This window comes from Chenopodium quinoa, unplaced genomic scaffold (genome assembly GCF_001683475.1).
Source record: "Chenopodium quinoa cultivar QQ74 unplaced genomic scaffold, ASM168347v1, whole genome shotgun sequence".
NCBI classification, from domain to species: Eukaryota; Viridiplantae; Streptophyta; class Magnoliopsida; order Caryophyllales; family Amaranthaceae; genus Chenopodium; species Chenopodium quinoa.
In genome coordinates, this window is record NW_018743828.1 from 1607679 (window position 1) to 1635216 (window position 27538).

At 35.5% G+C, this 27538-nt stretch overlaps 1 protein-coding gene across 2 annotated transcripts in view; it reads right to left on the minus strand.

Annotated features, from left to right (window-relative positions):
* Positions 1-17906, minus strand: part of LOC110685571 (chaperone protein dnaJ 10-like) — a 39362-nt gene extending 21456 nt beyond the window's left edge. For both annotated transcript variants that reach the window (XM_021862126.1, XM_021862125.1), the window contains exons 1-5: positions 17535-17906; positions 16639-16698; positions 14037-14119; positions 5272-5431; positions 898-1027 (exon numbers count right to left, since the gene is read on the minus strand). In XM_021862126.1, coding sequence (XP_021717818.1) covers positions 898-1027; positions 5272-5431; positions 14037-14119; positions 16639-16698; positions 17535-17621 — 520 coding nt within the window. In that variant the 5' untranslated portion in view covers positions 17622-17906. The remainder of the gene's footprint in view (positions 1-897; positions 1028-5271; positions 5432-14036; positions 14120-16638; positions 16699-17534) is intronic.
* Between the last annotated feature and the right edge of the window lie 9632 nt (positions 17907-27538).

The following is a 27538-nucleotide window of genomic DNA, read 5'->3' on the forward strand; positions in this document are numbered from 1 at the left end:
AAACATTGAAGCCTAATTTCAAAAGATGGGGAAAAAAAATTGTGTGAGAAACAATTTGATCATAGGGGGCATGCTGCTTAATGAACTTTCCCAAAACCAATATCCCTGGTTTTCACTTTACTAGTACATAAAAAAATTGTTTATGCAGATGCGTCATTGAAGATAAGAGTGATTGATGTGGTAAATGAATCTAAGGACAAAAAATGGATCAATGGAATAACGTGAAAGTGTACAAAACTTCCAGAAAAGGACAAACAAGAGAAAGTGTTAAGAACACTCAAAACAGTAGGTTATTTGTGCGTGTGAAACAGAAAACGTCAGATCCGTAACAGGGCCATAGGCCTTCAAATCTTGCCTTGACAATAACCCACACATATAAAGGAAATTAAAGGCTAAGCAGATGTTTATAAGCGGGTGTGAAGCCTTCTTTCTCTAAGCATTAATATCTGCAAAAGATAATCCTAGGCCTGAGGTCCGTTTTACTTATGCTAGGAGAAGGGCCAGGAATAATAGTGCTGTTGATGTGGGAAGCTGAGCTGGACAGAGTTAGTTATGCTTGAGGGCAGAAGAGTAATTCAGAATATAGTTTGTTATTTTGATTCCCTGTGTTAGCTGTAATAATTGAGTTTGTTAGGCTAATTTCTGATTATAAATATGGTTAAGGGATTGGGGGGAAGGTATCGAGAAAATATTGTTGAGTTGTTTGGGAGAGAGCCTTCCTCTCGAAAGAGGGCATTTGTGTTGTAATCTTTTCTGGAATTGCAATACAAAATATCTGGGTAGCTAAATACTTCTCTTGATTGCTTGAATCCTTCTCTGTTTTCATACCTAATTCTAGCAATATCCTGTCATATCACCACCTGTAAATTTGAAGAGAAGACAATCAAGAAATAGTACCTGCACTAGAAAGTCTAGAGACTTCAGCTTCAGCATTACTCTTAAAATTCTCTTTACTTCCATTCACATATTGGTTGAGTCGATCTTTTAATTTTTCTGCAAGTTTCTCTTCCCTTTCCTTTTGAATTACCTATTATAATCACAATTTGTGGACAAATTGAAAAATATTTTAAACTAAACTGGTAACATAAACAAACCCGCTACAAATATCGATCATCAATGCTAAAAACAATATGGCAATCACAATCAAAGCACGATCGCCTAACTACATCAGAGGCTATATCATTAATATATGTTCTAACAAAGATGTAAGTACAACTATGATTGCGATGGAAATTCAGCCAGAATGAGGCCCTATCCTACTGCAACCCAATTTAATGAAAAAGAAAATCTTATCCGAATCCAATATACAAAAAGTTAAATGTCGTATCTATTTACAAGATCCGACTCAAGTTGCAATTTAAATCGTGCATACTCCAACTCAATTCCAACAAATAATAAGTGTATGCAGATGATTTAAATAACACTCCAGAAATTCTTTTCTCTTAAAATTTCTATCTTGATAATATAGAATAAATTAACGATCAATAAAAGTTTCTCGCTTGAATTATGAAGCTTGGCTAGAGTTGTAAAATAAAGAACATTTTTTTTCAAAAGATAACACAATTTGAGGAAAAAAATCAAAAAAAAAAAAATCAAGAAAAAAATCAAACGATTTTGATCAAAGTGAGAAATGGGACATGGGCTAGATGTCCAATGTGAGAGGACCCAACCTCACCCAAGTCGTATCAGAGTTACTATTACTCAACTCAAAATCGGACAAAATCCAATCTGAATTTGACCTATTAACAATTCTTACAAATTGTATGCTTCCCCTATTTTTAATAAGTACAACATATGGATCTTTACGATTGTCAATGCACATCTTTGACCACTAATATCTCTAATTATTGTTTTGCAAAGCCCCACATGATTATATCTTTCCTAAATTAAAAATTACAAATGATGGTCGACACTTGTATCAATAGTGTAAAAATCAAATGTTGCAATAACTAAAAAGAAAAAGGAAGTATAAAGAATTAGTCTTTGAAAATCATTAAAGGTATTTAAAAGAAATGCTCTCCGTAATAATCGCAATATTTTCCTTTCCATCCGTTTCATAATAATCGCAACACTTTTTATTTGAAAGGACCAACGACTATTTTATTATTTCTCTCTCTTACCAACCCCACTGACACAATTTTTTTTTTATCTAACCAAGTAACAATTAAAAAAATGAAAAATGAAAAGAATAATTCCATCTTTGCTCAATCTCCCAAAAACAATCCTACCTTCAATTTATTCCAGAACAATCCACCTATGAACACCCATTTTCTTTTACGGAAAAATTAGAAAAAATAATCCCAACTTAGTCTAATTTATGTAGAATAATCCCAACTTTCGTTAATACTGGAATAATCCGAACTCTGGGGGATCTTCTTTTTCTTCAATCCCACATACCGGTTACCGGTTGAATGGTTTTTTTTTTTTGTTAAAATGACACGTGTCAAAAATTAATTGGTTTAAAAATATAAAAACAAAAAAAAAACCAAAATTAAAAAAGAAAAAACCACCCAACCAAAACCCCAACCACCCTAAAAAACCGGCAACCCGCCGGCCTAACCACCTCCCTCGTCGGTTAGCCGTCTTCCCCCCCCCCACTAGAGTCGCTGGTCCGACCACCATCCCCCTCCCCAAAACTCCCACGCCACCGGCCAAACGGCCCAAAACCACTAGCCCCACTCCCGAAAACAACCAGCTCCACTCTCGAAACATCCCTCTAAACCACCAACCCCACTCGAAAACCACTCTAAACCACCAACTCCACTCGAAAACCCCTCTAAACCACCTTGCCCACTCCCGAAAACCACCAAAAACCCCTTCCCCGCCATCGAAGGTTTTCGGGGTGGGGGGAAGAGTAATTGGGGTTTTTCGGAAGTGGGAAAGGCCTTGCTTTGGTGGTTGCGTGGGGGGGTTGCAGGGGATTTTGAGGAAGGGGGAAAATGGCAAGGGAAGAACGCAGTCCACCGAGGAAAGAACGGCGGTTGTCCGGCAATGGCGAGGCGGCAAACTTTCTGTGGTGGTGGAGGTTAGGGTGGAACGGTGCAGCTGGCTGGGTTTTTCTTTTCTTTTTTTCTTTTTTTTAAATTTTTTTTTACCAATTAGGACTTGACACGTGTCAAGTGACCTGATATTATAGGTCATTGACTTTGGTTGACCGGTTAGGGATTGAAGAAAAAGAATGACCCCCAAAGTTCGGATTATTCCAGAATAAATCAAAAGTTGGGATTATTCTAGCAAAATTGATGAAAGTTGGGATTATTATTTCTAATTTTTCCTTCTTTTAATGAACCTTGACCGGTTGGTAACCGATTTTCTTAGGTAGCTTGCCACATGTCAATGTCTAATTGGTCTATTTTATTAAAAATTCAAAAAAAAAAATATTTATCCCGCAAAGTCCCAACCCATCCCATCCTGGCAGCCAACTCCACTCCTTCCCTACCAGTCACGCCCTCACCTTCCCCGTTAGCCCCACCCCACCAAGTCACCAACACCCATGTCTTTCCCTTCTCGGCAGCCTTAGCTTAGCCCATCCACACCCCCGTCTTCCAATTTCCCAGCAGCCCCACCCCCACCTACACACCTATCACCGCCAACCCATCCACCGTCTCAACCCTATCACAACTACCATAATCACCACCAATAACAATCACCAACTCCCCATAACCACCACCCCACCATAACCCACCACCCCATTACAATTTTGCTTTGTTCTCTAACATTTTCTTCTTATTTTCCTTTTTTAATGCTTTGTATATTTGATCTATGGATTTGTTCACCATTCACCATATTCAACCCCAAAAAAATGTGGTTGCTCCTTTAAATCTCTTATTTTTGCTCTTTTCCTTAATTTATCTTTTCAAAGGTTTGTGGGATTTTGTTGTTGTCAGAGATGCATTTGATTGGACGGAGGAAACCTGTCATAGAAGCAGGAGGGGAAAAGGAAGGGGTGGGTGGGTGGTGGTGTTATTGGGGTGTTCGGCCCATGTTGGTGGTGTTGTTGGCGGCAATTTAGGGGTTATGGTTATGGTGTTGGCCATAGAAGTGGGTGGGGGAGGTGAGAGGATTGGGACACAGGAGAAAAAAATTTACATGTTTAACAGGTTGTAAGTCATTTAGCCTATTAAAAGAAAATAAGGGTCAAAGATGAGATTGTTTAGGAATAAATTGAACGTGGGACTGTTTTCGGTCTAGTAAAGGTGAAATTATTCATTTCCAATTTTCTTTTAAGATATCCCCACTAACTACTCTTTATATTATTAAATTCCTTCTTAGTCTTCACCCTATAATTTTCCTAAAACTTTGTGTCTCCCTATGGTGATTATTACGAAACAGATAAGTACTTTAGAAGAGAGTAGTAAATGTTCATTGTCTTCACTAAAAAAAAAAACATTTTTATGGTTATGGTTATACTTAAAATGAAATAAAGTTTAGGGAGCATAATTGAATTTTAAAGGCATTTATTTCTTAAAAAGTGGATTCTAAGGAGATTAGCTCCCACACGAAGTTCGGTTTTGAAAAACAACCCAAGGGCATGTTAAATATTGACACTAACATAACACGTCAAACAAAGACCTTTTAATTTTACATTTTAAAAGCACGAAAGTACAAAAAACAATATTCTTCTTTTAACAAAGCATAATTGTAGACCTTATTAATTACACCCTTATCTCCATCATATCCATCAACCGAACCTTTCCAACTCATTATGGTTGTTTTGACCTTTCCATCTTAAAAACTTCGTGCCTAAAGGGTTCCAAATCATTCAAATAAATAGTAATAGAATAATTTTAATATATATACTATCTCCGTTACTTATTGTTTGCAACGATTTGACATAAAGCTGAGAGGAAAAATGTCTAATCGTTGCAAATAATATGAAATGGAGGTAGTATATATATTTCAGTTCATAAGACACTAATTACATAGTGACATCCTGACGAATTGATATCCTCAACAAATTCAAAATCGTGATAATCAAAGGCAATCACATAGCATACATTTTACAAGTCAACTTAAATAATCGTACTAAGTAAAATATTTTGCTCCAACCCCCCTCATGTTTCAACTATAACAACATTTTTGCCATTTAAAGAAATTCTAGTCTATTGAAAGCAAAGGAAATTAACAAGATGTGTTACATATGATATCTAGTTTTTTTTTTTTTTAAAAAAATAAAATAAAATAAAATAAAAATCAGCACATCAACGTACTTAAACAAAAACACAGAACATACACATAGAAAGCATAGATTACACAGAATGTGAATGATACCTTCATCCTTTCTTGGAGCTTTCTAGTATCCAACTCTTCTCCATCGGTGAAGAAGTCCATTGAAGCCATCGATGCCATGGCAGGCTGGCCTATGTATTCTTCAAAAAGCTCACTTCCAAAAAGCATAGCAAAGATTGCTGCGGGATCTATAATTCCTTCACTAGAGTTGAGAATAAATATTATATTAAATAAACAGAGTTTTATGATTAAGAAAAAACAAAAATTATCAAGAGACAATTAGACAAAGCATATTTCAGTTTCAAATAGAAAAAAGTGATAAGACCAAACGTTAATCTTGTTGGACACAATGACAGACTTTCAGACTTTCCCCAGAGAAACCACCATATAAGCAACAAAGAATATTAGATCACAGAATTACTTTCCAACCAGAATGGTTCATCTTCCCTATCCAACCATAATAAACAAATAATAGCAAAGTATGATCTCCAAAGAACAATAATCCACCTTCCCCTTCTTTCTATAAAAGCTATTATAATCAATTTACAGGTACCCATTTTTTAACCTATATGTAGGATGAGTATCATAACAGATTATTCAGCATGGTTCTAACCCAAACCCTAAAGTGCACAATAGTTTATTTCAAAAAATTAGTCATCCGGGTACTCGGTAATGAACAACCCTAGTCAACTTTAAATGGATTTTATTCCCAAATTTCCTAATTCCAAACTAGAGACTGAAAACATAATACCTAGAGACCGCAAATCGGACCAGACAGAGTCCAGTCCAAACTTCTTAACATAAATTATACTTTCAACCGGATAGTCTCCATGTAAATGATACTTTCTCTGTTTTTATTTAGATGATTTAACATTCCTAAAAAGGAATTGTCACAATACTTGACCTATAACATATATGGAAAGTTTTTATTTAATAATCACCAACAATTTCCCCATCCTAATGAAGTATTCTCTATATAATCTAGCCAACTCTAAACCACCATCCCAATAACCATAAATCATATGTCATCTTACCAAGCCACCACCACCCTACCAAACCACCACCTAGCCACCACCAACCTCACTGAACCACCATCGAGCCACCCCCTAGGCCCTACCTTACTTAACCACCACCAAAACAACCACCCTAAACCTCAAAACCACCACCGAACCACCATTTCCTCGCCAAATGACCACCCCATCCACCCAACCACCAGGTCCACCACCATCACTATCTTCAATCTCAATTCTACTTTCTCTCTCCTCAACCAATAGATCCATAGACCACCGACCAACACTCCCAATCAAACCTCCAATTGTTCCATGAAAATCATATTCCTCCTTGTTAAACGATCACTTTACCCACCGAACAACCACCATAAATAGGCTGCCTTCACCCCACAACTCTAATTTCTCTCTCTTACCACTTTCACTGTCAACAATTCAAGTGTAAAAGGAAATCAGATCTGAAATTTGCACATGGTGGAAGTTTGATTTCTTAATTTTCTTTCTTCTTTCAACCATTCAAGCCCATTTTTATGGTTAGACAAGGATGGTGGTGGTTTGAATGAAAGTGGTAGGTTGCGACTGGTTAGATGTCGTGAAATGAGCACAGTGGGTGGTGGTTAATTGGTGGGACGAGGAGGTTGTTTGCAGAGTTGAGGAATTGGTGTCGGTGGTGGACTGGTGGTGGTTTGCAGTGCGAAATTGTGATTGGTGTCGGTGGTGGACTGGTGGTGGGTGTGGCGAGTGGTATAATGGGTTGTTTCTTTTGTTGGTTTAATTACTTAATTAATGTACTTTATTAATAAACAAGGGTTTAAATGTACCCAATAGACATTCTCTCTCCTCTTCCCTAAAAAGCATGCCCTCCGGTATGGGTCATCTAAATAGAATCGAAGGAAATATAACTTACTACATATATACGAAATTACCTATTCTAACGCAGCATACAATAAAGGGAATAACGATTTATTATAAAACTATTCCAATTTACTTTGCTAGCAACATTTAATCGCAAAAAAAAAAAAAAAAAAAAAAAAAACAACTTTGCCTACAACAACCCTGGGGAGACAAGTTAAGCAACTATGCGGAAGAATTACATAATATAGTGATTGTATGTTTTAAAATTTTAATTTAATGCTAGTTGTCAAACACTAGTCATACACAAATATGACTTTTTAATTTCCCTGGTTAATTCTATTACTAGCTCCATTTATTTTTATTTGAAACATAAATTTATTATGTCTCACACAAAATACTCCTTTGTTGCAAAAAAACAAAAACAGAGTTAGCATTAAATGCTAGGGTTAATTATATCACCAAGCAAACTTTGGGAAGTTGGGCTTTTAATTCCACTTTCAATATTAATTCTTACCTTAATGGTTATAGGTCACTTGGGACCATTTTGAGCGGATTGGGTATAAAGGTCGGATTATATAAATATAACCTAAAGGTGGGATTATTTTTAGCGGACGCCCAAAGGTGGTATTATTCCGAACAATTTTTCATTAAAAGTTTGGCAAGGACTCCAATCAAATATGCTAGTGTTTATAGAGCTTAGCAAAAAAATAAGTTACTGAATTTACTATATTTTTACATAGATTAATAGAAATGATTATAAAGTATTCTAGGTACCTTATGACCGGACCCGAGAAGCAAGAAAAACTATTTATAGGTAACATGATCAAATATTTTGGACTATGAAAGGACATCATTGTTAACCGAATTTGAACACCCTTACTACACCCCTACTACAGAGGAAGCAAGCAAAACTCTTTATAGGTAAAATGATTAGGTATTTTGGGCTACGTAAGGACATCATTGTAGAGATCAAGAGACCAAATTCACTCATTTGTTTAACATGTTTTTGGTTGCTCTTTGTAGCATCTTGGGATTTGAATTGAACTTTAACTTGGCATATCATCCACACAAAGGCACAAAAATATTTGAGGCTTATATGACTGCTTGGTAGAAGAATTGACTTTTGATCTATTGGATACAAGTCAGTTTTGTTATAACCTCCACAAAAGCTCAGCGACGAGAATGAGTGCCTTTAAGTTAGTAAAGAAAGTGGGTGTGTGAGATTATCCATGGAATTACACGACACTTCAAATTTACTTTTTAAAACCATATCGGAACAACACAGAGGTTATACAATCCGTCTCAAAAAAAAAAAAAAAATAAATAAAATAAAATCCCCAACTATCCATGCAAAAGCAATTTAATGCGGTAACATTAATAATGGGTCCTTTTGTCCATCCTTTGGACCCAAAGGTTGCCAATTGTACTCAATTAGTATCATAACCATACCCAGTGGCTACTCATGACGTGATTTTAAAAATCAGATGCACCTTTAGTCTTTTCGCAAAATTCAATCAATAAACTACCGCACCCTTTGTTTAGAATCTCAAAAGAACAAAATATTTAGGAGTAAAATGGCTGCACATCTTGGTGTTAATTTTAATCCGAATTTAGTACAACAATAATTTGTCCCTAATGCTAAATTTCAAGGGACGTCTTCCCTTGTCTAACATACATTATCATTCGATAAGATGCCTTTTCAATATTGTCTCACATCTCCCCCATAAGTTTGTTGCAAGCGATGTGCGGCAAGACAGCCCACATCCACACTTTGCTTTACGACCTCATCCACCGTCATAGCTTTCCTTTCCAACCCATTCATAGCTCAAAGGGACTCATTTCCAAGCATTTATAGAGGTTATAGCAAAATTGTGTTGTATCTAATATCCGTTTCACATTATTTGCAACTTTAGAATATTTTATATCTCACAAATAATACCACACAGTTGCATATAATACGAAACGGAGGTAGTAGCAAAGCAAATTCTATTGCGAAGCAGCACATATTGCCTCAAATATTCTTCCCGAATAGCACCACAACCGTTGCTTAGTGATTATTACTTTGTCAAAAACTTTTACGACTAATGGTATGCTTATGCTAGTCAAAAAGGGTGTGATATGTGGTGCGCTAATCGAAATGAAAAGAAGGATGAAATTTTTAAGTGGCCAATAAGACATTGATGTTCTATTTAAGGAGTTTGAAGGCTTTGTTACCACGATTACGCAAGGTGGACCATGCTATTAAATTAGAACTTCGTACAAGGCATATGGAGCCACAAGTTAAACTTCTCAAACAATTGAATGTGTTGTCGGATTCTAGTTACATTAAGAAATCTAAGGGTTCCTATCGTGCTACAAATTTATTTAAAAGAAGGTGGTTACAAAGAAGTCCAATAAACAACATCAAGGTGAAAAAAAAGTACTTAATTCCAAAGACGGACAATTTGCTTAATAGGCTGTTAAGGGCCTACTTATTTCATAAAGCTAGACTTTAATTATTGTCAAGTTAGAATCAAAGAGGACAATGAGCCTAAAATAACATGCGTTACACGTTATAAATTCCTTATACGACCGTTAAAGCTAACCAATGCCTTGGCAAAGTTCCATAATTTGATAAATAATATGTTTTACACATAATATATATATAATATATATATATATATAGGGGAGGGATCTGGTGAGAATAGGTTCATATGTGAGAATTCATACTTATATGAGAACTGATCTACAATTTAGAACACGTGAGTAAAAATTTAGAACATACGAGTAAAAAATTAGAACATGCGACTAAAATTTAAATTTAGAACATTTGAATAATAATTTAGAACATATGACTAATAATTTTGAACATGTATGTGAGTGATAATATAGAACATCTAATTCAAGAATTAGAACATGTGAGTAAAAATTTAAAAAATTTGCTTTATGAAATTTAGAACATATGATTTAAATTTAGAACATCTTATTTAAAATTTAGAACATGTGAATAAAAAACTTAGAACACTTGGTATAAAATATAGAAAATGGGAGTAAAAATATTGAACATATAATTTAAAAAATAGAACATGTGAGTAAAAATTGGAACATATGCTTTCGAATTTAGAATATATAACTAAAAATCTTAAAACACATGCACGTTTTAAAATTTAGAACATATAAGTTAAAATTTCGGAATAAGTCATTCGAAATTTATAACATCTAACTTAACTAATTTATGGTTTAGAACATGTGAGTATTAATTTAGAACATCTGATTTTAATTTAGAACACCAGGGAAAAAGTTTAGAACATCAGATTTAAAATTTAGAACATATGATTAAAAATTTAGAACATAAAAAGTGTTCTCACATAAGGAAAATTCTCATATAAGAAAAATTATCACGAGAGCCTCCCCCTATATATATATATATATATAAATTGCGTAGTGTATCTTGACAACATTGTAATATATTCAATGATGTTTGAAATAAATGATGTAAAACCTGCACTTCTAAGTTAAGAAAGTATATTTATTTGTTAAAAAAAAAAGATAAAATGTGAATTTGCAAAAATGGAAATTATGTTCCTTGGTCACAAACAATTCAAAATAACATACAATTCTTTTAGTTGAATAGAAGTTTCAGAATTGAAATAATGGAATTCAATTCTAATTCTTTGTTTGGGAAACATGAGAATTCAAAATAGGAAAATTTGTCAGGAACTACATGCTGCATAATAGGGGTATTTGGAAACAACAACCCACTAAAAATTTTTATCAAAAAAACTACCCTCTAAATTTAAAAAGTTGGAGTAGCACTACCCATTTGCCTTTTCCGGCGAGAACGCCGGCCCATGGGCCCACTTTTTCAATTTTTCTTTGAAAAGACACGATGCAATGACAAATTGGACTCTAATTCGTAACCCTAAGATAACCAATTTGAATTAAAAGCAACAAATTCAACCAATTTCAAATTATCCCCAATTTCTAAGAACCCTAATTTTTCTAATCGTTACACCCTAACATCAAAATTCATAATTAATGGATTAAAAGAGAAGAATTACCTATGAATTGCATACCCTACTTGTTTTCACTTCTTAAATTAGGAATTTTCAGAAGAAAAATTGAAAAAGTGGGCCCTACACGCCGGACTTTCTCGCCGGAAAATACAAATGGGTAGTGCTACTCTAACTTTTTAAATTTAGAGGGTAGTTTTTTTGATAAAGTTTTTTAGTAGGTAGTTGTTTCCAAATACCGCTATTAAGCATGTAGCTCCTGAAAATTTTTCCTTGAAAATACAACCATTGTTTAAATTATTTAGAACAATGTGACTGTTATACCCTAAAATTTTCTATTTTAAGGAGGGTAGATTGTAATACCCGAATATTTTATGATTTTATATAATATATTTTATTAAACAATAGTTTATTTTTATTTATTAAATAACTTTCCTAATCTCATATTTTTTATTTTAAAGTTCGAAAAGGTTTAAAACCCTATTTTATTTTAAATAGGACTCTCTATTTTTAAGCATATATAAACTATTTTAGCCCAAGTTTTTGATAAATAAACTTTTACAGCCATTTTGATATAAATTCATAGCTTTCTCTTAACTCCATTTTGTTCATGGGGATTATAGTAGCAGCCATATGTGCTATTAATTTTTTTAGATTCATGATCATCAATTGGTCAACTAATTACCTTTATTCCAAAAAATTTGAGTCATGCGCGGGGTGAATTGGTGATTGAGCAGTAGAATGTTTGGAGTAATCATGTCATGTGCAATTGCAATATTGCGTCCTACTATTAGATCGGAAATCACATGAACCTATTTGGAGATGTTTGTATCATTAGCATATGTAATCACACTACCTTAATTAATTTTTTTGACTTGTTTGTTTATAAATTGTTAGTATTAATTGTACTCCGTATTGTTATGTGTAAATTTTATAATTTGTGAATTATATATGATCATGATTTATACGTATATGATTAGTGTGTGGTATTATATGATTCTAATTGACGTATTATTTTTATGGTATTGATTGATTGTGTTATTTTTCTAGGGTTTTTAATGTTGTTGTTTTTATAGGGAGTATTGTTTTATCGAGGTTTTAGGGTTGTTAGTGCAGAGTATTATTTTTGGGTTGAGATTTGATTACATTTGGGTAACTAGTATGATTGCCCTATAAGAGTTGAGATGTACTACGATTGAATCGAGTTTGAATTATTATATTATCTGGGAACATGTGTCAATATTGAGATATTATAAATTAAATTGTGAATGGTTATTTGATTGATGTATGAGATCCAAAGGTTGAGATTATTATTTTGTTATTGGTTTGAGGCTCGACGTTATAGACCTTAGTCCTTGGCATATTGGTAATGAGATAATGATCATGAGTTAAGAATGAGGTACAATCTTTAATATTTATTTTTCTATGGTCCCCTACAGTGGGAATTGACCCGTATGTGGTCTGGTTCAAGGTGTTTTCTAGTTATTGGGAGTATTCAAGTTTTTATACTTGTTGGTTTTATTCGAATTACCCATGTCCAAGGCTAGGTATAGAACAACGAGCATGGCACACTTATTGGTTATGAGTTGAGTAAAGGTTCGTAGTATTATTCGAGGTTGAGTTTGACAAAGGTTATTTTCAGAGTACAATGTGTAATGTAGTTTCGAACTACATTGTTTAATTGATGTAATAATGTTAATTATTATATTATACTCTATATTTTGATATGTGGTGATTACTCAGTGCTGACGTGTGTGTTGTTTTATTGTGCTATTTGTATTTGCGGCCATGTCTTTTTCTTATGGTGGCCCTGCGACGATCTATTTTGGAATTTGTCCTTAATGGTGAGAGTCAAGATTTTCTAAGCAGGTTCATCAAGTGGTCGTAGCTAAAGGAGCTCAAGTGTTTCGATTAGTGTGATGTCATGAGTTTAGAAAGTTGTATAAATAGCTCACCTAGTTTATTGGGTTGTAATTATTGGGATTTTGTAAGCCTTAACACTCGACAGGTTGTTGAGTGTGGCGGTAATACCTCCGATTTAAGTGTATGCTTCCGCAATTTTATTTAAAGGTTGTCTATTTTTCCTTTATTTCTTATTTATTATTAGCTAGTAAATCGGGGGTGTTATTACATTCACCGACTAGGTTAAATTTGTTTATGAGTGGTAATGGAAAGAGAAATAAAGTTACATGTGATGAAGAGAGAGGAAGAAAAAGGACAAGTAAAAAAGGAAAGAAAACATTTGCGGTAAATAATTTGTAATATCCATTTATGGTAAATATTGCAAATAAATTGAAATGGAGGTAATGTATAATTTCAAATTCAACTTAGTAATTAATTATGTTGTAATAATGCTCGATCTTTTTTTGAAAGATGTCCCAAATGACACTAATTTTCATTTATTAAAGCTATATTGCATCTACCATTGATGATTAACGACAAAACTTCAATTAATTTGGTAAAGATGATAATAATATTAAAAAAATTATTACAAAAAAAAAGCTACTAAAATTCGCTTAAATAGACCAAAATAGACTTTTCCTTACCAATTTATTAAGAAAACACATAGAAGAAGAGCAATAAATTAGAAGATTAGTGAAATCAATTCGGCGACTTTAAGTTAATAGAGGCATACTTAAAAAAATTAAAGCGATTTTGATACCATTACTTAAGATTGAAAAACAAAATGAGAAGAAAATTGATAAAGATTAAAAAAAAAGACATACCGCTTTGTTATTTCTTTTATTTCCTTTCCTTTTCTTTATTTCTATCTTTAGTTACTTAATTTTTTTAAATGTGGAGGAACATTAATAACCAACAAATCCATTATCATTAGCTTCCCTTAGAATATTACCTGCTAAAAAATTCATGCATGAAAATAAAAAGCGTAGGCAGAGTAAGAACAATGCAATGCAACTAATCATCAAAATGAAGAAAGAGTAAAGAGACTAACGCAGAAATTCCAGACTTTCCGTATGCATCATAAGCTTGGCGTTGTGTTGGGTCACTCAATACCTGGTAAGCCTCTCCCAAAACCTGAATCAAAAAAACTTATCAAGCAGTCCATGTCTAAAGTAATTACATAATTAAAATTGAAAAGAATAATCCCTCCTTTCATCGATCTGCTTGAAACGAGCCTAACTTCGCATAACCAGGGAACCCACCTTTTACTACTATTTTATCAAAACAAGCCTTTGACCGGTATTTTTATTTCGTAATCGGTTTTAGAAGGTGACTTGCCACGTGTCACCTTCTAATAGGTCTTATTTTTTAAAATACCTAAAAAAGACCAAAATAATTTTTTGAAAAATTAGAAAAAAAAAGACACATCCCCACCCCTGTCCCTTCCAACGACCACCACATTCCCCGCCCCTGCGCCACCCTTGCCTGAACGACCATCCCCTACCTCGCCCCCGCCCCACACATCCCCATCCCCGTCCCTTCCAACGACCACCACATTCCTCGCCCCTGCGCCACCCTTGCCTGAACGACCATCCCCTACCTCGCCCCCGCGGACCGATGCCACTCTGCCATCCCTGAACGACTTAGGTGCTAAACTTGTTGCCTCTGTTTCTTGGTTTTTAACGCTTTTTCTCTCTCCTCCTTTTTGTTCGATACCACTCACCCTTTTGTACAATTGAATTATGTAGAATTGGTTGAAAATATGTGAAAATGTTTGATCAAGTCATGAATATTTTTTGTTTGTGGTGATCGAACAAAATAGCCCAAAAAAAAAATGAAAATTGAGTTTTTTTTTTTAAAATTTATATATATATGTAATTTTGATGTTTAATATGATGATTTTCATATGTTGATCTGAAGAGGACCAAGTTAGGCACGACTGAGCACCATGACGAGGTAGCTAAAAGTCGTCATGATCCAGAGGGGTTTCGATTTGGCGCGGTGGATTTCGGTGTGTCTGGGTGGGGTTTCGGTCCGGCACGGTGGTTTCGTTGCGGCTGGGTGGGGTTTCCAGAGTTTCTGGGTGGGTTACCGGCGTGAGGATGGGGTTAAGGGTGCCAGTGAAAGTGTTCATGATGTGGTGGTTAGGGTGAAAGAAGTCTTGATTAATGTCGCCATTCTTTTGCACGATTGACCTAAGATATTCAATCTTTGCTCCTTAGAAGCCCAACAATCTGTGTCATTAAGTAACACTAGTCTTATGGCATAGAATTTCCCTTTAACTATAAAGGAATGCTTCGATCACATAACAATCCTGTGGCCGCTCCCTATTTAAGCCACCCCGACTCCTTGGGTTACGTTTTGATTAATGTCACCATTCTTTTACATGATTGACCCAATATATTTAAAACACTCACTCATGGTCAAATCCTTTTCGCCCAAACTCACTACATCATCGTTTATCCCCTAATTCGTACCAAAGCGGCATATCAAATATGCAGTCTTACTCCGAATCAGCTTAAACCCTCTAAATTCAACCTTTACCTCCATTGCTCCAATATGGCATTGACCCCACCTTTAGTTTTATCCATCAAAACGATATAATCCACAAACAACAACATCACGGAACCTCATCTTGAATTGGCTAGGTTACTTCACCTAGAGCCATTGCTAATAGAAAAAGGCTTCATACTATTATAAAAAATGATGTTAAAAGGAATATTGCACACCTCTTTGAATAGGTTTTCCTTAATGTTGTACCCCAGTTGCCTAATTCCTAACTACATATTTTTCTTGTCTTACCTCTCTCTCTCTCTCTCTCACACACACACACACAACAAGAGGAGTCAGCTCTTTATGAGGCTTTCAACCTTTTGAGCCAGTATTGTAGGTGTGAGGCACCTTCATGGAAAAAAGGATAATTGCCTTCCAATTTCCTCTTTGTTTCTCCTCTATCCTACAATGTTTCATTAGTTTCGAGAACCACACTATGAGTAGTAATTCATACATAATGATTGATAGTCTAGTTGAAGCCACAACAATCTTAACTCTAATCAATTTGTTCCATATCTTCAACTTCCTTCATTCCTAAAAGTTTTCCCTATTTTGACTGTACATGTTTATCACTACATTACTTTGACCATACATATCTATAATAGCATATTCATAAATAAAAAAACACAAACAATTGAATATGAATAGTCTACTCATTTATATGAATCTATTTATTAGAAAAATTAAAGGTAACATGGGAACTTGTGTGCCCTTTAATTTTTCTAATTTAAATTTTAAAAAAATAAATAAATATGAAAGTTATCTTTAAAAAAAATGAATTTCATAAAAAAAATATTTATGAAAAAAAAAAAGTATATAAGATTGACTCCATGAAAACAATACATATAACATGTTCACTAATGCCAAATCACATTTAAAAAAAAAAAATATATTCAAATACTAACACTAGCCACGGGTTTGTAACAAACCTTAATCAATCATGAAAAAATTCCTAATCTGGTCCAAATTGAAATATTAACTGCTTATATTCTTGTCAAAAGTATGATGATATAAAGACCATGGGCCCATATAATATTTTCCTTTGTACAAGGATAACAGCTTTAAAATACCATTAGGCTATTCAAATTAGATGTACTTGCCTGAAACTTCTGAGCTGCAAGGGGGTCGTTTGGATTTCTATCTGGATGAACTTGTCGCGCCTACAAGCACCACAGACACGTTATTACAAAGAAAAATTAATTTTAAATTAAAAAAAAAGTACAATTTCTCTTGCCCAAGTATTTTAACAATTGCAATTTATAATTAGAGCCTATCATGCAAGGACTTTAGTTTATCTTTATTTATCCAAGGATTTTAGGTGTTAACAAGCAGTGTTAAGAATCCGATAAAATCTGTTCCTTTACCAAATTTGTCAGTCCATGTGGATGAAGAAGAAGAAAAAAAGGACTTCTGACTGCATAGCATTGTGACTTCCTGCTTTCAAGCTGTCCTTTATGAATTGTGAGGTTTTTATACAGTTGAAAGCATGCAATTCATTTGGAGTATCATTTCTCTCAGCTTTTTATAATTTACAGATACAAATTGGCTCATGAGTAAGCCTATAATGCTTAGATTTAGGTACAAATGTGGCATTTTTTCGTGATTCATTCGGATCATCTCTCCCCCTCTTATCTCTCTCTCTCTCTCCCATGATTCAAATGAAGCCAGGTCATGTTACATTTAGGTACCCAAATTATTACAAGCCTTTCTTACACCCTCATCACAAATACAAAATGCTCAGTTCTTAGTCTGAAACGATAAGATATCAAACAGAACAATATTTATGATTTCAGTGACACTGCATGAGTTATAAACAAATAATGCTAATATACATAAATGGAAACACATGATCAATTAAATCAAACTTATATTAATTTACCTAAATCAGAAACCTTAAACTTAGGGTAAAACAAAATAGAAGCAAATCAAAATCAAAGTTAAAAACAAAAGCAAGCAAAAGTGATTGACGACTAAATCGAGAATTATTAAAAATTACCTTATTGTAATAGGCTTTCTTAATCTGGGCTTCAGTAGCAGTAGGGCTAACCTCAAGAACATCATAAAATTCGGTCTCCTTCACCATGCTTTTTCAATTCTAAGACAATTTGATCAATAATCTCACTAATTTCAATCAGATTTATCAGGAACAACAACTAATTTTGGGGTTTTCTGAGTGCAATTGAATTCAGCTGAAACTAAAACTACTTTTTATCTCTCCTCTTTTATTTTTCCAAAAGATGTGATCGATTGATCGTTCGTCGAGTTCAGAGGCTTAGGATAGATACGAGACAGTTTGTTCTTTGTTGCCACCACATTTTTATTTGCCCAAGTCTCTCTCGCTCTTTTCCTCCTTATTACACTCTTTTTACTCGTCTGTCTCATAAGTCATACGATATACGCGCTGCTGTTTGACCCCTTCTTTTTTGTCAAACATTAGTTATTAATTCTAGGGTTGCCCATATGCTATATTTACTCAAATTTGGTTTAATCCTGTTTTTAGCGTTTTATTTTAGTAGGCTTTAGCTAAATCTAATTCTTGATCGTTTGTGTAAAAAATAAAAAATTTGATGGTCTCTTTGGTTTTTTTTTCCATTTATTGTTTGATTTTTGATTTCATTATTGCTCACATCGAGTGATACCAAGTGATTTTAAGGCTCCACCCCATGCCTAGCTGGAAAATTGATTTTACTGTTGATTTGTGTGGCAACGCAGCTCCACCCATTTTAAATAAATGTATAAAAAACCGATTGAAATAGATGGAGGACAAATGATGGATGAAGCGGAGGGAATGAATCAAGTTAAATTTGAGTAGAGCTTTAAATTACTCGTCACCTGATCCATTACCATCTGACTCATCATCCATCCGTTCAACAGTTTAACAATGTTTAAGAGCAAAATAGTTGCATCTCTTAATTTTCTTTGGTTCTTCTCTACCGACTCTACTCTCAAACTGTAATATCAAAGTGTATAAATCGCAATGACCAATGTTATTAAAATCGTGATTTGAATCGTAGAATTGTACAATTTTATGATCCCAATTCACACAAACAATTTAAAATCGTTGGTAGATTCTTTCCTCGGTAAAATTGCTCATAGAATCATTGGAATGGGACTAATTCTTTGATTCTACACCTATTCTAACAATTTCGTTACTGTAAATAGTTTCATTTTGTGAATCGCTAAACATCGCCCGCAAATTACCATATAAAGCCCACAAATATGACTTGGTGTGACCATTATGCCCATTTTTTAAAATTGAAATAATCTCGGTTTAAAAAATGTGGAGCCGTACTGGCTCGCCGGGGGAGACCGAAGTGCAGGCCGGAGATGCGGGGGACGCCGGAGGTACGTCGTCGTCGACGGAAAACGAGGTAAGTCACCGTTAAAATTCACGGTTTACCGTCGGAGTGGCTCCGGCGCCTAGGATGGACGCCCAAACCGTAGCCTGGACGTCCAAGCCAGACGCCAGAACCACCAGAGTGGCGTCCAGCCCAGACCACCAGACTGGCGTCCTGGCCAGGCGCCACTCTACTGGCTGAGGCGGCCCTGCCAGGCGCCAGTCCAGTGGTTGTGGCAGCCCTGGCAGACGCCACCCTATTATATTTTTTTTTTCTTTTTTGATTTTGTTGTTGTTTTTTATTTATTTATTTTTTTAAAAAAAAAATCGAAAATGATTTTTTAAAAAAATTTGAAATGGGTTTTTTTTAAATTAATTTTGAAAATTCGAAATAGGTTTTTTTAAAATGAAGTTTGAAAATTCGAAATGGTATATTTTTAAATTTAGTTTGAAAATTCGAATTGGGTTTTTATAAAAAATTAAGTTTGATTATACATAATTATGCTTTTTTTTGTGTTAATTCTGTGTAAATATAGAAATTAAATGTATTATCCGTTAAATGTATTTATTGTAATATATAATTGATGCAGGATTATGGTGGAGACGGAAATGATTACAGTGGGATATTTGGACATGATGGTCCATTCGAAGAAGCTCAACAGGCGATTGATTGGGCAAAACAGGTTGCAATTGCAGCTGGATTTTGCTTGGTAGTAGTAACTCATAAATCTCAACGGGATGGTAGAATGGATCGCATTTTGAGATGTGACCGTTATCGCAAAAGAGAAGAAAGAGATTTTTGTACAGCCACTCGGTTTGATACAAAGCGGAAAGGTTGTGGGTGTGAGTTCAGAGTAAAGGTTCGACAACTACGGAGTCGTGACGGTTGGGAAGTGATTGGTTACTCTAAATGGGGGTATCACAACCATGAGATGATAGTATATGAAGAGGGTCATCGACAGCTGAGCGGTGTCCTGCTGCGAAACTAGTTGTGAAAGAAATGAGTGATGCTCAAGTCAAGCCTGCTAAAATATTAGCATCTGTGTTAGAGAAATTTCCAGAAGACCATCCAAACCGAAGACACATCTACAACGTCAGACAACAACTCAGGTTTGAACGGTCAAAGAAAAGGAACCCTATACAGCAGCTGCTACAAGGCACAATCACGTGGTTACCTGTTCTGGTTTGATTCTGATGAAGATACAGCGGAGGTGACTCATCTTTTCCTTGTGCATCCTGATTGTGCTGATATGATCAAGTCTTGGCCATTTGTGATTTTGATCGACTCAACGTACAAGACAAACAAGTACAAGTTCCCACTGGTTGAGATCAGGGGATGACTCCAACGAACCAGAACTTTCCGATTGGTCATGCAATCATCAAGGATGAGACGGCTCCAAGTTATTATTGGGTGTTGGAGAAGCTGAGAAACTACATCGGGCCTAATGTTCATCCAGCAGCCATCGTCAGCGACTGTGAGGGAGGTCTCTTTGCCCCCATAGCAGAGCTGTTTCCAGAATCGAACCACTTATTGTGCACATGGCACATCAACAACTGCGTGAAAGTGAAAGCCTACAACCTTTTCAACAAGAATTTGGAAATGGCAGAGAGATTGGTGAATGGTAAGTAGCGGAAGATCCTACAGGCTACCACAGAGGAAGCGTATGAGCGAGCATTGGCTAACTTCAGGGATTCGTACCAGTGGTGTCCGGCACTGGTGGACTATGTGATGCAGCAATGGGTCCCTCACAGGGAAAAGTTTGTCAAATATTGGACAAACCAGGTACTTCATTTCGGGAACACTACAACATGTAGAGTTGAGAGCGCTCATAGAGCTACCAAGGACTGGATTGATTCATCGACCGCTGCTTTGGATACACTGTTCGATAGACTTAACAAGTCAATTGAAACTCAGAAGAACGGCATCAGGAACTCTCTAGAGGACTCCAGACGACGACATGGTACGATGTATAGCCATTTTATACTTAAGATTCTCCATGGTCGTGTGTCGCACTACTACTTGGGGTTGATTCTCACTGAGCTGAACAGGATGAGGGACTTGGCTGACGAAGTGTATGCTCGGTGTGGGTGTGCTATTTCAGTAACTCATGGATTACCTTGCGCATGCACCATTTACCGCGTTATTACAGAAGAAAGGGCGTCGTTACATGTTGATCAGGTCCATTCATTCTGGAGGACGCTTGTTATTGGTGAGCATGCAGACACTCAAACGGCCGACCGTGAACAGGAGGAGTTGGAGCAGTTTCGTTCGATGTACGACCGAGTGTCCTCCAGCCATCCTTCTATTATTCGTGACGCTACTCATGTACTTCATGACATGTTCCACACGTCTACCTTAGATTATGAGGAACCCGAAGGAGTTGAGCGTCCTCGAGGTCGACAACGGCGGAACAGGAGTGCGTTTGAGTATATCCGTGGTCTTGGTCGTGGTCGTGCTCGTGGTCGGACATCGTCATCTAGTCGTAGTCAATCTTCATCGTCTGTGAATATGCCCTTGAGAACTGGTACGTTTTGGTTGTTTACATTGCACATAGTTTTAAAGTGTTACTCCTGCCTTCTTAACTGTCTATAATTATATGGTGAATAGGAAGAAACGATGTTGATCAGTTTCCGTATAAGGAAAGGATACCTGCGATCATCATGCCGTACTTGGAAGGGTGGAATGATGTAGTCGGAGATGGTAACTGCGGATTCCGGGTCGTGGCTGATGTTTTTCAAATGGGCGAAGACAACTACGGTTTGGTGCGTCAGTTGATGTACAGCGAAATTGCCTCTAACCGAAATGTTTATCGTCATGTGTACCAGGATGACTTGGATGGCACTCTGCGGCGTATCCGGTGGGGAGGTGGACCTTGCGGCCAAAATCATTATTTTGACGCGCCCCTAGATCTGTTTGCCGTTGCAAACATTTACAAATGCGCAGTCATGCATTTCGGCCTGGGAGTGCATAGTCAAGCTTATTATCCTTGTACCACGGTTCTCCCTTGGCGGTCGCGTGAGACTGTCACCACACCGGTCAGAGAGCTAGTTATGCGTTTCTTGGGTCGTCATACAGACATTTCATCCGACTAGACATGTCATCCGATTTTCCAGTGCCACCGATTATACCTCGGTGGTACAACATTCGCACAGCGAGCGTAGAGGGTTGGGATGCGCTATATCATGACCGGATCCACGAATGGAACACCCTAGCTGCATTTTAGTTTTTCATGTTTACATTCTTCCCATGTAATCTTATTTGTACGTTGCTCTTTTAATGAGAACATTAATCTTTTATATTGTATTGCTTACTGCATTCTATATGTTGCATGGGTAAGTTGCGCGGATCCACGAACGGTTATATCAAAATTTAAAAACAGCAATGATAATATGTTTAAGTTGGAAGCTAAAAGAACAATCTAAAATGTTACAAACTTACAACATAATGTCCAATTTAATAAATTAAAACGATAATATTTAAAGTGCTCTATAAATAAAATGACAAAACCATCAGTAATCCCTCCTCGACGACGACTCCCACTGCGCAAGGGTCTGTTCCAGACTATCAACAACAGCTCTCACTGTTGCACTCATGCTGTCCTTCTCAAGAGAGAGTTTATGTACGTCCTGCATTATCTTTCCCATCCACTGCATACAACAAAAAACAAAAGATGAAATACAATAACAACATATAAAACTTAATTAAAAGACAACGATAAATATAATATGAGACATACCGCTTCCATGGCAGTAGGCGGTGGCACATAATCATCATCGATGTGGTCGAGATCTGCGATCAACCTCGGGTGCGCTCAATGAAAGCCGTGATCAGCGTACTGTCAATCTTATCGTGCATGGTGGCATGAACGTGATTCACCCCAGTGCCCTCCAGTCGCTCGAACATCTCGCTCTCCGCCGGCCAAGCCTCAGCCCATGTACGCAAAAAGCTACATGTCTTTTCCCGGGTATGACATTTCAACAACCCCGTAACTGAAGGCCTCTCCTGGTCCTCCCAAATACGGGCAACTATGTGTCCTAGAAAGCTAGGAATCACACTCCCGTCAACAGGCCCACCGGGCACCTCACTCCTAACAACCCAAGAATCATTACCGGCCCTCGACCGTTTCCTGCTTGCCCCAGATACAGTGGACGCAGATGATGTGCCAGATCTACTAACAAACCTACCACCCCTACCCTTACGCACCTCCACCATATGTGTCTCGTACATGTCATCAACCCTCTGACTAAATGGACCGTAATCATCATACGGTCCACTGCCATCGTCCACATCCTCATCCTCATCTGCGCCCTCCTCCTGCTCCTCCTCCTGGTCACCCTCCTCAGCATCATCATCGTCATCGTCATCCTCATCCCGACGGTGGATCCGTTCTCTACGAGCTGAGGCCGAAATACCACGGGATCTGACATGTCTATGCCCCGACCTCTCCACTGAATAGCTTCTACTAAGAAGCTCTACATTCTTCCCCGCACCATGACGACCCAGTGAATTCTACACAAAATTTTAAAATATATAAACATACAAAAATTTATACGAAAAATAGCTACCACTACCCAAATCAAATAAACTAAAAACATACTAACAAATTAACATAATAAAGAAATTAACAAAACACTTAAATAAAAATAATAGAATAAAAAATACACTTAGAAAGGAAATAAAACCAACACAGAAGAATATATATAAACTTAAATAATCCATTCCCAATTAAAATAAATTAACTAACCAAAAACAATATCAATAATAAAATTTAAAATAAATTAACTAACCAAAAATAATATCAAAGTCACAAAAAAAATATAAAAACAAATCAAAATAGAGAATAAAAATAAAAATGTACAAAAAACAAACAAACAAATAATTATAAACAAAATATAAACATAGAAAAAATACAACAAAATTGAAAAAATTTATAAAAATAAACAACAAAATATAAAAACAATTCAAAAAGATATTACACAAAAAAAAAAAAAAAAAAAACAATATTTTAAAACAAATATAAAAAAAAAAAGAAAAAAAAGGGGGGGGGGGCGCCTTGGTTGGACGCCCAGCCAGCGGTGTTGGCGCCAGCTGCAGACGCCGCCACCAGTGGGCTGGCGCCTGGGCTGGACGCCACAGCCACGGCTGCGGCGCCTTGAATAAACGCCACAACCGTGGCTATGGCGTCCAGCCCAGGCGCCAGCCTACTGGTGGCGGCGTCTGCAGCTGGCGCCACCACCGCTGGCTGGGCATCCAGCCAGGGCGCCCCACCTCCGTCACGGCGGTTTTCCCTTTTTTTTTTTTTTTTTTTTTACAAATTGTACCTTGCCTCCTTGGGACCTCCTTCCCTCCGCCGCCGCCGCCAATTCCTTGCCTTGCCGCCTCGACATTGCCGTTGTTTGAATTTTTTTTTTTTAGAGAGGTTGAAAGAAGATGAGCGATGAGAGTGTGAGTGATGAGAGTGTGAGTGTTTTTTTTAGGTCAAGGGCAATATTGTCAAACCAAGTGAATTTTGTGGGCTTTATGTAGTAATTTGTGGGCGATGTTTAACAAATCCCTTGAATTTCCAAAATCCATAACTTTTGATTGCGAAGTCAAATTGAGCTTATAATATATCATTGGAAAGCTCTTGAGGTCTACTTTCTAAAAAATTTGTCTCATGCCCCATGCCCCCATATCATTTTATATATTTTGTGCTAAAGCCTACAGAATGTTAGGGTATCATAGTTAAGCCTAACTTCAGCCAACAACTTATATATATATCATTCAATATAAATCATAATTAAGCTTATATCACAACAATTTTAAGAAATTTTAAAATTCTATCAACCCATTTAAATTTTTTGGGCAAAAGAATATATTCATGAGTCTACACTCAACTGTTGGCATATAAAAACTCTTTTATAACATGAGTTTGTTGTAGTTGTCATTTTTTTAGTTTATTATCTCTTGAAATGAACTAACTTGGCATTTAGTATACTATTATCACTGGATTATTTTTTATTAGTGGAAACAATTTTAGGAGTCAACAATATTAATTTTTTATTATTTGTCAACAATTGTCTCGTACTATCGTGATTAAGAATCATCAATAATTATCATCAATAACTTAATACAAAAACAGACACCGGGAGTGACACATGTCACATCCCGATGTTTTTTCCCTCCAAAACTCCCCTTCCCTTTTAACCTTTTTTTTTGTTAATATTTGATTCTATAATAATATCATTCCAAATCTTTTATATTATCTTTACGAGTAACATATATTCCTTTTTATTTGATGTTCAAAATTATTCTATATACATCTACCTAAATAATTATTTCAACTTCTTTCAAAAAAAAAAAATCAAGTCCTTTAAGTTATAATAATTGATTCATATAATAGATGTTAAAGAAATTACTTTAAAACATCACTTATTTTTATTTATTTTTTTTCAATAGAAGATTTTGCGTGAGACCGTTTCACGTGAGTCTGGTTTATATTGCACACACTCATCCCCACCCACTGCCACTACCTAGTCACTTGTCGGCGGCCAGCGACCACCCTATCCTTATCCCTATCCCCTGGTTTATAAATTGATACTCGTATTATTATTTTTTTTTTCTGTTTGTATGACCGGACTCACTTGAGTCCGTTCTACACAATACTTTTCCTTTTTTCAAATACCTCTAGCTAATATTTTATTTCAATTTCAATTCTATATAACTATATATTCAAGTTAATTACAATTTTGTTTATGAAATTTTACTACTATAGGTACATATTATCACAAGTTGATCAATAGAGTATAGTATAACTATAAAATAAATGTTGTGTATAACAAATGATATTTCTTAGATATAAAGGTGATATATTGTTGATGTTTAAAGGTTTTGATGATGAGGAACTTAAGTTACAACAAACTCATCTTTTAAAGGCTTTTCAAGTGTTTGTTTAGCTTAGGTGAAATTGATCTTGGAGATGGAAGAAGTAACTGAAGCTGAGAAGACTTGAAGGGGATCTTTATCAAGAAAGTTATTCAAAATAGAAGAAGAGTTCCCTAACAGGAACTGAGTTCCCTCACAGGAACGTTCCTTCACAGGAACTTGAAGATTGCTGACTAAGATCTTTGGAGGAACTTAGTAAGCGTGGAGCCCAAGTAAATCTACCAGAACAAGAGCACAGCGCAACAATGTTTTAGTTAAGATTTTATCTTCTAGATTCATTGTTAAATATGTTAATTAGGATATGCATGAAATTTATTAGAAGCGTGACAATTAGTTTGGCAAATAAATTAAAATCGGAAAAGATAAAAGATAGAAATAGAAAAAGATTTTCTTTAAATATTTATCTTTTAAAATCAGTTTGTTAAAAAGATATTATGCTTTTTAACTCAATATTTCTATCTTATTTTTTGAAAAGATTTTCTTCAAAAGATTTACTTAAAAATCGTGTTTTAAGATAAGTTAAGTTTTACTTATTTATCTTTGTGAAAACCTACTTTCTATACAAGTAATACTTGTATAAATAGTAGAGAATAATAGGAGTTTAGGTTTTTGTGAGTTTTATGCGTGAAGAATTTACAGAGCAATAATCGTGTAAGTTTGCCAAGCTTATTATATTGTCATATTAGTTTCGGGTTTCATGCATAGCTTGCCTATCATATACTAGGTGTTTGTACTTGTAATTGGTTGGGATTATTTGGGTGAGAGAGTATTTTTATCATTGCATACAGAGAGAGCTTCTGGTGAGAAGGGGAAGATTTGTACTTAGGGAGTACGAGAGAGTTTGAGTGTGGGACTCAGACTGGGTAGAACAGTGCATTGTTCTGTAGCAAGTTCATTCAGGAACTTGTGAGTAGAGGCTTAATTATAATAGGTTGTAACTTGGTGTTTGCCCTATTATAGTGGAAGTTTTTGTGTTTGAAATCCCTAAGGTAGGGTCGAGGTTTTACTTCTAGTTGGGCACTAGAAGGTTTCCTCGTAAAATCCTGTGTGCTTTGCAAGTTCCTATTTTGTTATGTTTTATATTTGCAAAATTAGTTATTAGGAACTCATCTACAATTCACCCCCCCCATCTTGTAGTGTTCATCTCAATTAACATATATTATTTGTAATTTTGTGTATGTTTGCACTTTTGCTAATAATTTTAGTGGAGATTCTATTTTGTTGTTCGATTGATTTTTGATGTTTATTAAAAATGCATTTATGAATAAGTATTTATTAATATAGCCTCGCCTGAAAAATTCTCGAGTTTAGGCAGACTAAAAAATTCATTTTTTAGATAATTTGCTGCTTTGCCTATTAGCGTAAATTATGACATTATAATTATATATATATATATTTGATTTGTGTGTTTTATCAAATTTTATTTGTTGGATATAATTAATTTTCTTTAAACAAAATAAACTTACCGTGCATGGCACGGGCCTTAAGCTAGTATATATACTGATACTCTGACTCTATAGTGTACTATTTGAGCTATGCGTTTGCAAAATTACTTCTAAAACTATTTTATGTTTGTATAGCCTTTTTTTTTACATTGGAGAAAGCAAGCAATTCAATTACAGATTAATATAAAAAAAAATAAAAAAATAAAAACTAGAATAATACGAAATTAAACCCTTACTTTTACCCTTACTTTTTTTCCTTACAAGCAATGCACCAATTAAACCCTTTACCTATT